Raw genomic sequence first — 15059 nt, 5'->3', positions numbered from 1 at the left:
TTTAATACTTAATGCGTACCATTTGATTTGTGTATTAAAATTTGCGTATATATATTTACGGTATAAACTAGGTAGGTCACGATATGCCATTGTACTAAATCAATTTGTACGAATGTGTATAATACTTGATACACGTATCAAGTAATCGGTGTAAACAAGGCTATTATTATAGATGCAAAACCAAAAAAGTGCTTTGCCACGGGCGATTGAAAATGCGCGCGCGAATGGAAAGAACCAAACAAGAAACTGTGCGGAAAAAAACCAAACGCCGTACATCAAATCGAAGGTGGACCGCTAAAAGTGAAAGCAGTCGACCTTTGCTTGTCTCTTGTTGCTACATTTCGTTCGAACTGGAAGTAGCAAAGTGTAGTAAAGTAAATATGTCTGTCGTGAGAGGAATTACGGTCTTCTTCGCGCTCTCGGTAAGTCTTTTGTTTTATTTTAGAAAAAAAAGAAGAAAAAACAAGCGACGAGAATTTACGTTCTATAAGGTATTATATTGGAATTATAGAACATAATAAAATGTAACCGTACATGGACGCAATAATACAATTATCATGCAGCTGTTTTACGAGACATTTTTTTTAATTCTTCAGTTTTTTAAAGAACAAAATTTAATTTTCCGAGGAATTTACTGGGGAAAGGCGAGAATGGCACCAATAGCAGAAGCGTGTATAAAAAATCGTGTACTTAATTGAAATTTTCCTCTTTCAGTGCGGAATTCAAATAGAATTTTTGAATTCTGCACCGAAAGAGTTTGAAGTTTCTCAAAAGCGGCCAGACCAATGGCGCGGTTCAATGTTGCGTCACGTGCCTTTTTCTAAGTTTCGTAAGCCGCCAGATGTTCGCCGACGCGTTTCCTTCTTCGATTCATCGCTCGATTTTTTAACATGTTGTAGACTATTGTAGTTTCATTATCGCCACTAAGCGTTGAGCAGCGCCGAACAACGTTGAAATTCAGTGAAATTAAGTACATATACGTATTTTTTTCTCTAGTCCTTGATAAAATCACTTCATTTCTTGACAACATATGTCTTGACAACATATGTCTTGACAACATATATCGCACTTCTCTCAACAATTAATTGCAATATGTCCATTTCTACAAATATATTAATCTTGGTTAATCTTGGTTTAATTTATCTTTCATCTTTCTCTAATTTTTAAAATCAAAAAGAAATAAAAAAAGTTAAACTAGAGATAGCTTAAATTAATCTACATTTGTAGAAATGAATATTGATCCAAGGACGCATAAAGTTTAATTAAAAATGGCGATAATTCAAATTAAGTTTCCCGCCACAGCGATATTTATGAATTATGTAAGTTTTTATCATTGTCGCGTGTACTTTTTCTATGCACGTCAAACATGAATATCATAACATTGTCGCATTCTAACCTAATCTGTGCCCTTTGGATAGAAGGTAATCTCTATATCGAATTGTCTGTTGACATTCGCTTGAACATGTATAATTAAGATACAACATGCTTGTTATTATGATTTATCTCTTTGTGCATGTTAGATGCTAACGAGAGTCTGTTTCTTGGCGACGACTAAGACTACTCCGTTTAGTGCCGTAAGAAATATCAGAAGCATCGCTGGCATGTCAAAGTTCGATTTGCCCAATCGTTTGAAAGGCAATGAAAAATCTGTTTGGTGAGTAATGTATTTTATAATTATATTTTTCTAATAAATATATTATCTATAAATATATTTGTATAACGATTTACTTATTACTTGCTTTTGGTTAGGGTTGAATATATTCAGCTCGCTCTACAGTATAAACCTTTGAATTTGGGTCAAGGCTTTCCTGACTATTATGCACCAGAGAATGTAACCAATGCCCTAGCTGCTATTGCCAAAAGTGACAATCCACTTTTGCAACAGTATACAAGAGGATTTGTAAATAATAGACATTTTATTTAGATTTTTTAATTATTTTATATATTTCTTATTAATTTAATCTAGTTTCTCATGATATTTTGAAGTGATATAATAATAATTACATATTATCAATAATAGCAGCTAATAATGATGATAACATTATCTTATCTATTGACAACATAATGAATTCTATTACTAATGTTAATACCAATATTGCAGGGTCATCCTAGATTAGTAAATGCAATCGCCAAGTTTTATTCTAAGCTTATTAACCACGATTTGAATCCAAACACAGAAGTGCTGGTTACTGCAGGTGCTTACGAAGCTTTATACGCTACCTTGCAAGGTCACACTAATCCTGGAGATGAATGGATTATCATTGAACCTTTCTTTGATTGTTATGTACCTATAATACAATCTGCCGGAGGAATTCCCAGATACATAGCATTAAAACCGGTAAAAACTTTCAAAAGCAAATGCAAAAAGAAAACTTTTTATGTTAAGTATACATTTATTGTTTATATTAAGGGTATATTTATTATTTATATTCACAGAAAATTACATCTGGCACAGTTACATCTGCGGATTGGGTATTTGATAGAAAAGAAATGGAAAGTCTTTTTAATGAGAAAACCAAAGGTATTGTCATCAACACTCCGCATAATCCCATAGGAAAAGTGTTCACATTGGACGAGTTGCAATTTATTGCTGATCTTGCAAAAAAATGGAACGTACTTGTAGTTTCTGACGAAGTTTATGAGCATATTGTTTATAAGCCATATAAGCATATAAGAATTGGTAAAAATTGCCCTATTATATGATATATTTCATATATGATATAGAATCCTTGGAATAATATTAGATAAAAATTATTTTTTTAATTAGCTACATTGCCCGGTATGTATGAACGCACGATTACGATTGGATCAGCAGGCAAAACATTCAGCGTTACAGGCTGGAAGATAGGTTGGGCTTATGGACCAGAGAATTTGTTGTATAATCTGCAAGTTGTACATCAGAACTCTGTATACACATGCAGTACGCCAATTCAGGTAATAAATTAAACAAAATATTAATTAGAATAAGTTTTACTCTGATGATCTTTAAATAACTTATTGATTTTTTTAATTACAGGAAGCGATAGCTATTGGATTTGAATTGGAAATGGAACGTCTTGAACAGCCAGAATGTTACTTTAATAGTTTGGCAATGGAATTATTGCCAAAACGCGATTATATGGCGAAATTTCTCCGAGATGTCGGCATGGTACCAACAATACCCGAAGGTGGATACTTTATGCTCGCTAACTGGTCTGCATTGGAAAGCAAAGTGAAACTACAAGAAGAAACGGATGAGAACAAGGATTACAGATTCACTAAGTGGATGACGAAGAATGTCGGTCTTCAAGGTATTCCCCCTTCGGCGTTTTATGGTCCTGAACATAAAAATCTGGCGGAGGACTATGTACGATATTGTTTTATAAAGGTAAGTGTTGTCGCGTAAATATAATTATAATTATAATTATGACAACAAGTAACCAAGATGTTTATTAAATCTCGATTGTTGCGTTTTAACAGAAAGACGAAAATTTGAAAGCAGCTGGCAATATTTTGAAGAAATGGGCGTCTCAATAATTGACTCTGTACATGTATATATGTATGTGTATATTGCATGACTTAATAAGTCACTCTTATACACTGCATTAGATTTTTGAGTCGCTTTTTACACATAAAACATTTGATATAATTAAGAAGATTTTATTACTTGTGATTATTTAATTATGATTAATTACTTGTGATTTTTATGTATCTATCCTCTTGAATCTGTAAATAATTCATTCTTGTTACATTTGTAATATTTATAAACATAAATTTAGACATAGTAAATTTTTACGATATATATATTTTTTGACATGACATATGATTCAGAGAGATAATATTTTGTGATATCGATTATTACTCGACCAACGTTACAACATTAAATTACAAATCGAAGTCTTTTCGAAGCCATTTCTTGACGTTTCTTGTGTCAGCTCCAAACGTTTTACCGCATCTGCGAAATAAACAAATTGTTGAATAAAATGTATCTTCTTGATATTTGATCCTTGAATCTATGGATCCTCGAGTCCACCTTTCTTTTCGAATTTTTATTAGATTTTTATTATTTTATTATTTTTTATTTTTAAGTATATGTGTACATGCGCGCGATATCTTCGGGTCCTTCGGATTCTAATATTTATATTTATAATATAATCGTATTTAATTAATTAAACTTGCCTGAACTTTGCTCCAGGAATATGCCCAAGATAATTTGGTATCATTCCGATGTTTTTATAGTAAATCTCAGTGGATTGAACACATAAGGGAGGATCAGAGTAAGCAGTTACAAACTCATATCTTGTATTTTGTCCATTTTGATAATTTGTTGTATCAGACGATAGGATGATTGATGGTTTCAAATTCGTGTAACCATGAGGAATAGTTGCATATTCTTTGCGAAATATACTCAATATAACAACGTATTAATATATTCTTTTCTTCTGAATATATCTTGTGTATTTTTTTAAAAATATTGTGTTATTTTGTTTAGGTATATAAATATAATTTCTCAGTTTAGTCACTTACTTCTTGCGTTTTTGCATATAAAAGTATACCACACGGAATTTTTCTTATCCGAGAATTTCATTTCATTCGATTATTAATAATCGCATAAAAACTAAGAAAATGTTTTTGAGATCAGGTTCAACATATCAAATGACAGAGAATAAATTTGTCATTGATTTATAAAAACAATTGAAATAACATTCTGTTAATATAAGGTGTAATTTAGTTTATTTTTTAATATTCAATTTATTTTACAATTATTCTATACAATTATAATTTTTTAAATTTATAATATTTATATATGTAAAAGTAAGTACAGTAAGTAATTTCTTGTCTTGGATAGTAAATTGTTTATTTTTGCCATTCAGATCGCACAACAAGCAACGGCAATTTATAATGGCTTTTAATTAGCTGTTAAAAATTACTGAAAATTAATGAGATATTCCAATTTCAATCTTGAAATTTATGATATTAGTAATTTCTTTTCTTTTACCAGACGTTCCTCCAAATTCAATGGTTCGGCCCGTCTGCATTGCACATCGATCGTTCTTCTTAATTGATCTGACACTGCCTTCTTCCGCAATTGTTGACGTTCGAAATTGGCGAGACCTTCGGTCGCGCGCACCGCGTATCTCTGTCCAAGTACAGCGTTTGATCCCGGTATGAAACCTACGCAATGTTCAATAATCGGCTGAATTTCAAAGAAATTCGTTTTAGCGAGATACACATGATATTTTACGCGCGGACTCGTGATAATTTTAAGCGCGTATCGAAAGTTTGTACTGATAAGTATTACAAGGAATCGATAGGTACCCTCATATCCTGGCAACATGGGGTGAACGAAAAGGGGATCAGTCCTCTTGAAACGAATATTGACCACATTTATATCGCTCTTTGATGGTCGCCATATCTACGCACATATTGTTCGGTAACGAATAAAAAGTTAAGTAAAATTAAAAGTATAAGTATTAAAAAGTTTAATATACGGCCCATCTATTAAAATATCTTTTTCGGAAAGTTTTTGAAAACTTATATAAATCGTTTTATCTTATGTTATCTTATCTTTCATTTGCCATATTATCGCAAGACATTGCATCGCGAATCGTTCACCTCGTAATTATCGGTTGCACGATTCGACAGGACAAGCGTATTCGCATGATTAATCGTAGGATCGAGCAGTAGCTTATGCGTGGCCTTTGCATACGTTTCGCCGTAATTAAATCGATACTGCGGACAATAACCGGAATACCTGAAAAGAATAGCCGAATGATTTTTTTGATATTCGCGAGTTAAATTATGAAAAATATTACTCATTAATTATTTCTAATAGAAACGAGATATATATATATATATATAAAAGACTGATTATTATTGGTTTGCAAGGGTTAACTTTCTACCCTGGGATAAAATGAGGCTCCGCCGTTATTAAGAGTTCCACTCCAGCAGTCATTTTGTAAATGCTAATTTCCTACAAAGAACTATTAATTTTGAAAAAAATAAATTACAACTTTTTATTATGTATCAAAGAAACATTTTCTCATTTTAATTAGTTTAATTTAAACACACGCTGCCAAATAATTGAAATTCTGCTGTTACTTCACTCGTTACGAGCTTTTTGCAGCGGCTTTCGGTTGAATAAAGAATTAATGCGGGTTGAGAGATAATTGGCTAACAAAAGGGGAGATAGGGATGACGAAGAGAGAAAAAAGAGAAAGAGAAAGAGAGAGTACTTGTGATAGAGTAGGGAGGACACGCGTTGCGTACTTAAATGGGGGAAGGTGCGTGATTATGGTTTCGCTTTCCAGTTTTCACGGGACTACTGTAACGATAGGATATTGAAAACATTCCTCTATAATTAAAATCTTGAATTACTTAATAAATATCTGATATTAATTAAAAATCTAATAAAAAATGTACGAATATAAAAAGTTGAAACCGAGGAAAGGCTTGTTTGCGATTAGAGAAAAACATAAGGAACGGAAATAGAATTATTCTGAGTGATGAATCTCAAAAGCGAAAATGATTCGACAATATAAAGATTAACAAAGTATTTTAATCTTTGTTGAAAAAATTGTCGAAAGAACAATATAATATAGAATAATTTTACAGTGAATATTCATGAAGTGTAGTGATACAAGTGCCTTATTTTATTATGTTTATGTTTAAACCAAGACACTCGTTGATTATATGATTAAGCGTGATAATAAATTATTTAGAGAAGAAGAAAGATAAACAGGCGAGAACTATGTGGTTTCGTCCAGAAATGAGTTCTATCTTTTACGTCGAATCCGACTGCGAGACCGTAAAAACAATCAAAAACGAGGTAAATGATTTGTTTATGCTTAAACAACTAATGATATTTTAATGACACTAGCTGACTGATTGCAACTAATTACTGTTTTTTGACATTAATATTGATAATATTTATAATTTTGTATGTATTTTATCGATTTATGGAGGAAAGATACGAGAGAATAAGAGAGATAGTCAGATAGAAGGATAAAATAAAAAGGATAGAATATGATTTACGAAAAGGTGGAAATTCCATCCACATTTGATGTGCGATAATAATAACAACGTGTAAAAGGAAAAGTGAAACTTACGGAGGTAACACTTAACGCCTGGCCACGTTTATGAGTTCTCCGGATATTTCGACAGCAAAACGAAAGAGTGGAAAAAGTTATGAAATTACCCGCATTGCGACTGTTTGACTTTATCTGAATTGAATTGAATTTTCAATCTATTTGCTTACGTAAAGCAAAATATAAAATCGCTCACATAATAGAAAAAAGGTTAAATAACATGTCATGAATGTTTGTTCTGTGCAATACTCATACATGCTTTGATTGAAACTTTTTTTATGAGAGAAAGAGAGAGAGAGAGAGAGAGAGAGAGAGAGATCATCTTCGCGGAATTAAATACTCTCGATGCTGACTCATTAAGCATTCATTATACATACTTGTAGAGGGGAGGTTGTCACCTGGCCAGGTGTGCATACCACGTGAACGAGATGCAATCGTTGCGACAAAGAAATAATGATTTTCTTCGTTTTGCTTGGCATTTTGCTTTACGTCCTCACAACCGGAAACGATGTTATCAGGCATTACTCGTTGCAAATTCGTTGTGTAGGTGGACAATATGTAGCAACAGATATTTGTCACAAATTCTACATTATTACATGCGAATAATAAGAGACTTAATTTTAACCTTTTTAATTCGAAACTTTAATTTTGTGTTAGATTAAAATATATACAATATTATTTTTAGGATTGCTAATATATAAACATCGACAATTTATAATAATTAATTATTATATATTAATGATTAATAAGTAGATTAATTAAAAAATTGCAATTTAACCGACCGTTTAAACGTTTTTCCTTGTCCTATGATGAAAAACGTAAGAGTTAGCTATAAATAAGCAGTCGAATATCAATGCGCAGATCGTTAATCTCAATGAATCAGAAGGTTAATTCATTCATCCTTCACAGTCTCTCTTAATTAGAACTTACCACGAACGAATCTATAAATATCACGACGAGGGTTGGATTAAATTTTAAACTTTTCTATTTGTTTTTTTATCATATAAACTTTCATTTTGTATTTAAAGTATCCATTTAAATATTCACATTTTTAGGTACTTGCAAATAGAAAGATAAAGTTTAAGATATTAATTAGATTTAATTTTTTCTATTGAATTAAATTACAATTGGGTCATTATTTTATCATCGACAGAAAAATGCGAAACGGAAACCACGAATGGAAGTGGTTAATGCCGCAATGCGCGCAGAAAGTTTACCGACATGCAAGTGTTTCCCTGAATATCAATCATTTTCTCGGGGTTTTGTACATAAAACTATTCTCCGGACATGTGTCCCTCAAATGAAAAGAAAGACATTTCAGCATTTGTCAGTATTATTATTTCCGCATTACTCTTAATTTTATACTACAGCTTTCAACACATTAAGCACTAGAAAAATCCATCATTGTAATATTAAATTTAATTAAATACTGCTGCCAATAAAATTCTGTATTTTTATAAAAATTAAAAAAAATCTATCTTTATGTAATTATGATAAATATGATTTCTTGACATAAAAAGATTGGACAAAGAAATTCGTGTATGTTCCAAATGATATCCGAAGGGGTTTCCATATGACGCAACATGGTGCTTGGCACGTGCGTGAAGCACACGGCATGAGTCACTCGTGTCCTGTGTTCTGTATGCTTGTAAAAAACAAAGAGGGAGAGAAACGTACGGTTCTCCTAATTTCATCACTTTAATTCCGTTTCTTGAATACCAATAGCTTTTGACAATTGTGAAATCCGATTGCATCCAAAGTATCGACGTTTCGCTTCGTATATTTAGAGTCGTCCACGTTACCATGAACAATGAAGAGTGACAGCGAATATGATGCCAGTCATGCCGATCATGCGAATGCATCGAACGCGTGCATGCGTGCGTGCGTGCGTGCGAACAAAAGAGTTGAAAGACGCGGATACGAGGCGTGATGTGCCACTAGAGGATGACGAAAAAATGGCGACGTCGTCGTCGTCGTGTCGTCGAGGAACACTCGCGTGCATAATTTACGCGCAACAATTTTCGTCCGTGTAATTTATGATTTGACGAGTCGATCCTTTCGTCTTTAGATGAACGGTGAATTTTATCTTGTATATTTTGCTTAGATTAGGATATTGATTTATCGATAATCCTATAATCTATGATGAGTAAGCAAGTAATTGGATTGATAAAAAAGTCTCAGCAATGTTCAATGATAATAAAATGTTTGAATTAATCTATAAAAAAAAAATATATATATATATATATATATATATATATATAAATGGATACCGACATATTTAATTCTATATTATACACGATCTATATCAAAATCTCTAAAGTGCTTATTTTTTAACTTTCTTCAGAACTTGAGATTCTATCTTCTTAATTAAATCTTCTTAATTAAAATCAGATTTGATTTGGTTTTTACTTGGAAATTTTCAACATTTGGATTAATCTCGATAAAAAACTGCCACTAAATATAAAATGGCGAGTGTTTCATCGCCACGGAAATCAATCTGTTTCCGAGATGGAATTCTTTCTAGCGACTTTCTCACACTCGCCGGTTTTAACGTGACCGCATTCCGCGAGGAATCCGCCTCTCCGCCTATCAGACGCACGCAATACTCGGTTGAAATGCGAAAATGGCGAGAGATTTCGCGAGCGGCGATCGCGTGAACCGATTTTGTCAGGGCTCGGGAATCTTAAAATCTCGGACTTCGGAGTAACGCGTGACTTGTCTAGGAATACAATGATTAAGGGCCCGAAGATTATAGGAATCCAGGATGCGATTAACGGTTACCAGAGGCCCTTGCACTTCTCGGCTCGACACGTCATGAGGAATGAGCGATATTAACGTTTATATACTTATATGTACAGGACGCGCGCGCGCGCGCCCGGTTCCTCTTGCTCGTTTCCTTCTGCATCGTGACTCACGCGCGCGTCTCAAGATCTCCTCTGGCAGACTTTATAGTGCTGGAAGAACCGTAATCCATAAACCCGCGCCGGTAGAATCTACGAACACGACGGCTTACGTCGTTAAAGCCGCGAGGGATCGCAAGGTGCTGAAAATAGTCCGCCAAGTAGTGATATACAGACTTAAAACTTTTTATTTTATATTCTTTTAAATTACATAATAAAATACTTGAGGCGCAAAGGAACAAAAAGTTGAATTTTCACGAATCTCGAATGTACCGTGTTTTGAACAAAATTTTTTTGGAAATTTTTGAGGAAAATTTTCAGATTAAGAAATTGATATGTGATGACGTGTCGAGCCGAGGAGTGCAAGGGCCTCTGGTAACCATTAACCGCATCCTGGATTCCTATAATCTTCGGGCCCTTAATCATTGTATTCCTAGAGAAATCACGCGTTACTCCAAAGTCCGAGATTTTAAGATTCCCCCCGAGCCCTGACAAAATCGATTCACGCGATCGCCGCTCGCGAAATCTCGCGCCATTTTCGCATTTCAACCGAGTATTGCGTCTGATTTAGAAATTGATTTAATAAAGAAATATCTAATTTTAATTAAAAGTTTTCTTGTCTGATTTTAAATTGATGAAGGAATTCGTAGGCTTTTCAGGCTGTATTACATTTAAAATCTAAACTACGTGTGCATTCTTTCATTCTTATTTTCTTTGATTATATTATTGCTGTCGAGTATACGGATAACGTTTTTTTATTAAGTCAAAATCGTCTCAAAGAGGCTAGGAAAAAATATCAGATTAAGTTACCGGCGGATCAAAGGAGGTTCATGAAGAGCAGAGGCAAGAAAAGGTCAGATAGGGATGTTCAGTAGAGAGGAAGAGAAAGGACATGAGGAAGAAGGGGAGCAAAGGCCGGAGGAGGGATATTCGCAACAGCCACCAGCTCAGTATGGTTCTACTCTTCGTCAGGTGTGTTTCGTAAATGACTATGTATAGATCGTGAATCATATTTATTGAGAAGTGATCGGAAATCTCGGAAATCGTAACGATTGAAGAAAAAGACCCTTGAGTTTCGATTTAAAATAACGTTATTGAGAATCGGCCTTTCAGATCGGGGATGTAAATTGATATCGATACGTGACTATATAGAATCGTGATCGCATGATCGTATCGACGATCCTTTCGAGCGTGACGGGTTTCCATTCGCGCCGACGACATTCGCATGACGGACGGCATGTCGATCTGAAGGTGAGTCGACATTCAGCGGGAGCCAAGAGATTTCAACCCTCTTCGGTCACATGTCTCCCGTTCACCTAGACTTGAAAATACGGTATCGAGAAAGAAAGCTAATGATATTATGGATCAATGATTGGATACGTTTAATGTCTGACGTCCGCGTAATCGAATACGTAGCGTAAGTAGGTGGATTATTTTGAAACCGGTTGACAGATTTGGCGCATAAAAAAGAAAGCGATTCATACGGGAGTCAAGATTCTGTTTGCCATATGATCACGGAATTTTGCAGGCATTACTTATAAATTTATTTATTACATTTATTTATTGTGGAAAGGAAAAAATTTTAAAGTTTAACGCAAAAAAAAAATTAAATGTTTAAAAAATCAAGCATGAAAAAAATGTGTTCTTTTATTTCTATAAAATTTTAGATCTTATATCAATAATTTTACCATTTTTTTAGAAATTAATTACGTACATTTATATTACTTAACGTCCATTGGAGCTAAAAAATTTGTAATAGAAAACCGTGATTAATTTTAATTTTTTTTTAAAGTTAGAGTCTTGATATTGAGAAAACGTTATTCTGGCGAGAAAACAAATTCTATTGCAATAGTATGACTAATCTCGAAGTTCGAAGAGTCAATGATATGCGAACTGGTCAACGACAGGTAGTCGAAACGTGCTCGAGACTCTTTTAAGAGCGGCTTCTGAGAGCTCTTTAATTTAACTCGTCGTTTTTTCCGCTTATCGACCGATAAAGACGTGCCGAACGTGTACATTAATAGATAATTGATTAGTGGACAATGCTCAGTCGCGCGTGATTAATTCCATCGAGCGTCTGAAATGATTCGGACGCTTTGCTTGTGTTTTAATGGCAGTATCACCGATCGGATAATTGCTCTCGTTTAGCATTAATTTCGTTCATGATTAACTCCGCTGGTGTAAGAAACGGGTAATTCGTGCGTCGCGCTTTTATTGCCGCGAAAGCGGGCATCGTGAAAAAATCGCGACGATGAGGAGAGGAGGGAGAGGGGGTCTCTTCAACGTCGACCGTGTTATCTTTCCTTTGATGAGCACATAGAAACATGCGCTATTATAATACAATATTATATAAAGTGTTTCTCGAGACGCACAACCATGCGAGTCTTCTGTTCGCGTGCAGCGTGCCAGAGACGACCTTAACAGTTTAATTAAAAATAGCCAATGGACTGAGAGAGGCGCCGACAATAAAGCTTCGTTAAATAAGGGTTGCGCGGCATTTAAAACCCACGGAATAATTATCACGGGTCGGTAATCGCGCCCGCGATCTAACGAACGGGTAATAGCCGTCGCGTAATTAATGAAGCCGCGTTAAGACCGCGCGTTTCTCTTTCTCTCTCTATCCCTCTGTTGTCGCGCGCCTCGCTCCTAATTGATTCCTCGACATTCTTCGCGCTGTAATTGCGTGATTCGTTATGCAATCCCATTTCGTTCGCGCACGTCCAGCGATAGTGTATACATGTATACGAATCGATGAATCGAAACTATCGCGACCATCGCAATCGCCCGGCACATCCGGCCAATTTGCTCCTCGTCCAGATGCACCACGGACACTCATTTAAAAAGATTACCGGGGGATCAATGAACATATTAGTATAACGCGATATCTAAAGAGAAGAGTGTTTGCAGAGGAGAGGAATTTGTTGTCGATATTTCTAGAGATATTAGAAAAGGAAAAATTAATTTATAATACCTATTAAATATAATTGATATTATGAATAATAATTATAATGAATAATAATTAATAAAATCTTCTTTGTAATATTTTTGTTATAAAATAAAATTTCAAAGTTCTGGAAATGTTAAACTTCCAACTCGCGACTTACAATTTTCGAAACGAACGAATACATTATGCATTCTCGATATAAATGAATGTAGATCGATTCTCGTTCATCGACTTTGTCCACGTTGCAATAGGAAACGGAGTGAGGACACGCTCGCGATCTGACCGTTAGTCAGATTGTTGCATTGTTATGCGACATGACGTGGGATACGACTGCGCGCGTATTTTGCCTCGTTAAAAACAATTAAAAGCGGTTCACGACTTAATTGGTGCAGCTGCCAAAGGCGCGTCCGTTTAATCGACATTTATTAAAGAAATACTTGCGCGTGCGATTTAACGAGCAAGCGTTTTATTCTCGTGGGAGACGTACCGTGAAAATGCACGTAGAAGATGCCCAAGGGGAAATAACATCCTGAGATATATATGCAGAAAATGAGAAATGAAGCTTCCAAGACAGGAATTTATGTATCGCTATGGTATCGTATGGTAAAGTTATGCATACATAACGACAGGCCTTCTAGAAACGAATGATGTTTAGCAAAGACTCGATCATTTTTAAGGAGTTCAGAGTGCAAGTGAAATAAGTCCGTCAGGTTCGTTTTCTCGAATACGACTTCGTACTGAAAGCGAAGCTTATAAATTACGAATCCGCCGATGCCGATGCCGTAAACCTTGCATTTATCGCACATGCTTCTCTCGTACACTAACGATCTCGCCTTTCCCTTCTTTTCCGCTAACTTATTCTTAAGTGACAGACTTTTGTATCCTTTCATGCGATGTACCATAATGAGAAGCTCTTAAGCTCGGGATCGCATGGAGAAAGAGGAATAATGGCGTTTCCGCCGTTCATCGTGTTTTTAAAAAAAAATCTCACGATGCCTACGAGAGGTTAACGGGCTTTTACCGTTTCTTTACGAAGTGCCGGGTTTTCGGTAATGAGAACATGTTATGCAAATCGACAAGATATTGTAACTGTCGCGCAAGCGGTACGCAAACACGCGTCGTCCTTCATTTCCGGCTCACATTGCTCCGCGGAGAAACGAGTTCTATCGCACCAACACCATATAATTCCTCCGTTAATTTGCCATTTTCTTTGTAGCTTGTGGGATACGCGAAAAAGCTTTGCGTTATATTTGTCGAATGAATCTTTTCGTAAAACCGTAGAGTTTCTCTCTCTCTCTCTCTCTCTCTCACACACACACACACACACACACACGCGCGCGCGCGCGCGCGCGCGCGCGCGCACACACACACACACACACACACACTTCCCCTCTCCTACCTTCTCTTTCTCACAGGAAAATTTACCTAGGTAATACCTATCAGAAGTGATAAAGAAGCGGCTAAATTGAAAAATCCTACCTTATCTCAAAATCGAGACAGACTGTAATCTTCATTCCCGGTCTCCGACTTCTTCCTCGAATAATCCCCGAAGTATTTATAGTATTCCCGCGTTCATTTCACGGCTGGTTATTAACCGGATAAAATAGCCGGTACGATGGTATCGATTAACGAGTCACGTTTTCTCGGAGAACATGCCCCTATCTTTGATAGAAGAACTACCGATAAATCAGGACCTTTCGAGTTCGTTTTGCGTAAGAATAACTTATCTCGCTCACAATGCTCTGCCCGCGTAATTCTTAAATGTATTCCTTCGAAGGCGAAGCAACAAATTAAAGCTCCGTGACAGAAATACGCTGTCCTATGTTCCGATCACTCGCGAATGACCTGCGATAAATCACTTTATTATTCCGCGCACCATAAAATTGTTGATCGTGATTTAATGTAGGAAGTAATATAATTTTACAATTAAATTTTATTTTAAAAATGTAATATGACAGATTTGAATATCATATACATATAAGATACACACACACACACACACACACACACACACACACACACACACACACACACGAAAAAATTCTTATATTACAAGAATTCTTTTTGAATGGAAAAGAAATGTATTTAAATTATATTGATATTATTGATATTATTGAATATAACTATTAAGATATACCCATTTTTATA

General features: G+C 35.2%; 3 protein-coding genes across 6 annotated transcripts in view; 2 read left to right on the top strand and 1 right to left on the bottom strand.

Moving 5' to 3' along the window:
- Nucleotides 1–237: 237 nt before the first annotated feature.
- On the top strand, nucleotides 238–3963 carry Kyat (Kynurenine aminotransferase). 3 transcript variants are annotated; one of them, XM_011648415.3, is made up of 8 exons: nucleotides 238–422; nucleotides 1521–1654; nucleotides 1750–1900; nucleotides 2102–2338; nucleotides 2437–2680; nucleotides 2768–2934; nucleotides 3017–3367; nucleotides 3460–3963. In XM_011648415.3, the coding sequence occupies exons 1-8, from the start codon at nucleotides 381–383 to the stop codon at nucleotides 3514–3516; spliced, it is 1383 nt and encodes a 460-aa protein (XP_011646717.2). In that variant the 5' UTR covers nucleotides 238–380; the 3' UTR covers nucleotides 3517–3963. The 3 variants fall into 3 exon arrangements, with proteins under 3 accessions (XP_011646717.2, XP_011646721.2, XP_011646720.2); XM_011648419.3 differs by lacking the exon at nucleotides 238–422 and adding an exon at nucleotides 816–970; XM_011648418.2 differs by lacking the exon at nucleotides 238–422 and adding an exon at nucleotides 1284–1421.
- LOC105433247 (CIMIP2 protein CG18335) lies at nucleotides 3451–14894 on the bottom strand. Its single transcript, XM_089083613.1, has 5 exons — nucleotides 14391–14894; nucleotides 5596–5734; nucleotides 5299–5395; nucleotides 4979–5154; nucleotides 3451–4896 (listed from the first exon to the last, which is right to left on the bottom strand). Exons 1-5 carry the CDS (start codon nucleotides 14423–14425, stop codon nucleotides 4837–4839), a joined length of 507 nt encoding a protein of 168 aa, XP_088939739.1. The 5' UTR covers nucleotides 14426–14894; the 3' UTR covers nucleotides 3451–4836.
- LOC105433235 (uncharacterized) overlaps nucleotides 6368–15059 on the top strand; it is a 35572-nt gene continuing 26880 nt past the window's right edge. The window contains exon 1 of one of the 2 annotated variants that reach the window (XM_089083611.1): nucleotides 6368–6808. In XM_089083611.1, the coding sequence (XP_088939737.1) occupies nucleotides 6731–6808 (78 nt within the window). In that variant the 5' untranslated portion in view covers nucleotides 6368–6730. Of the gene's footprint in view, nucleotides 6809–10904; nucleotides 11219–15059 lie in introns of those variants that run through there. The other variant, XM_089083610.1, reaches the window with a different exon arrangement.

Source organism: Pogonomyrmex barbatus, unplaced genomic scaffold, assembly GCF_055798465.1.
Source record: "Pogonomyrmex barbatus isolate J1 unplaced genomic scaffold, ASM5579846v1 scaffold7, whole genome shotgun sequence".
Taxonomy (NCBI): domain Eukaryota; kingdom Metazoa; phylum Arthropoda; class Insecta; order Hymenoptera; family Formicidae; genus Pogonomyrmex; species Pogonomyrmex barbatus.
Note: the sequence above shows the minus strand (reverse complement) of the source record. Positions and strands in the feature narration are given on the sequence as shown.

Coding starts and splice junctions, on each gene's coding strand:
- Kyat (XM_011648415.3), top strand. CDS start 381: ATGTCTGTCGTGAGAGGAATTACGGTCTTCTTCGCGCTCTCG. Junction 423..1,520: donor CGGTCTTCTTCGCGCTCTCG/GTAAGTCTTTTG, acceptor TGTGCATGTTAG/ATGCTAACGAGAGTCTGTTT. Junction 1,901..2,101: donor AACAGTATACAAGAGGATTT/GTAAATAATAGA, acceptor CCAATATTGCAG/GGTCATCCTAGATTAGTAAA.
- LOC105433247 (XM_089083613.1), bottom strand. CDS start 14,425: ATGAAGATTACAGTCTGTCTCGATTTTGAGATAAG. Junction 5,735..14,390: donor TGTCTCGATTTTGAGATAAG/GTAGGATTTTTC, acceptor TATTCTTTTCAG/GTATTCCGGTTATTGTCCGC. Junction 4,897..4,978: donor TGAATTTGGAGGAACGTCTG/GTAAAAGAAAAG, acceptor AATTTTTAACAG/CTAATTAAAAGCCATTATAA.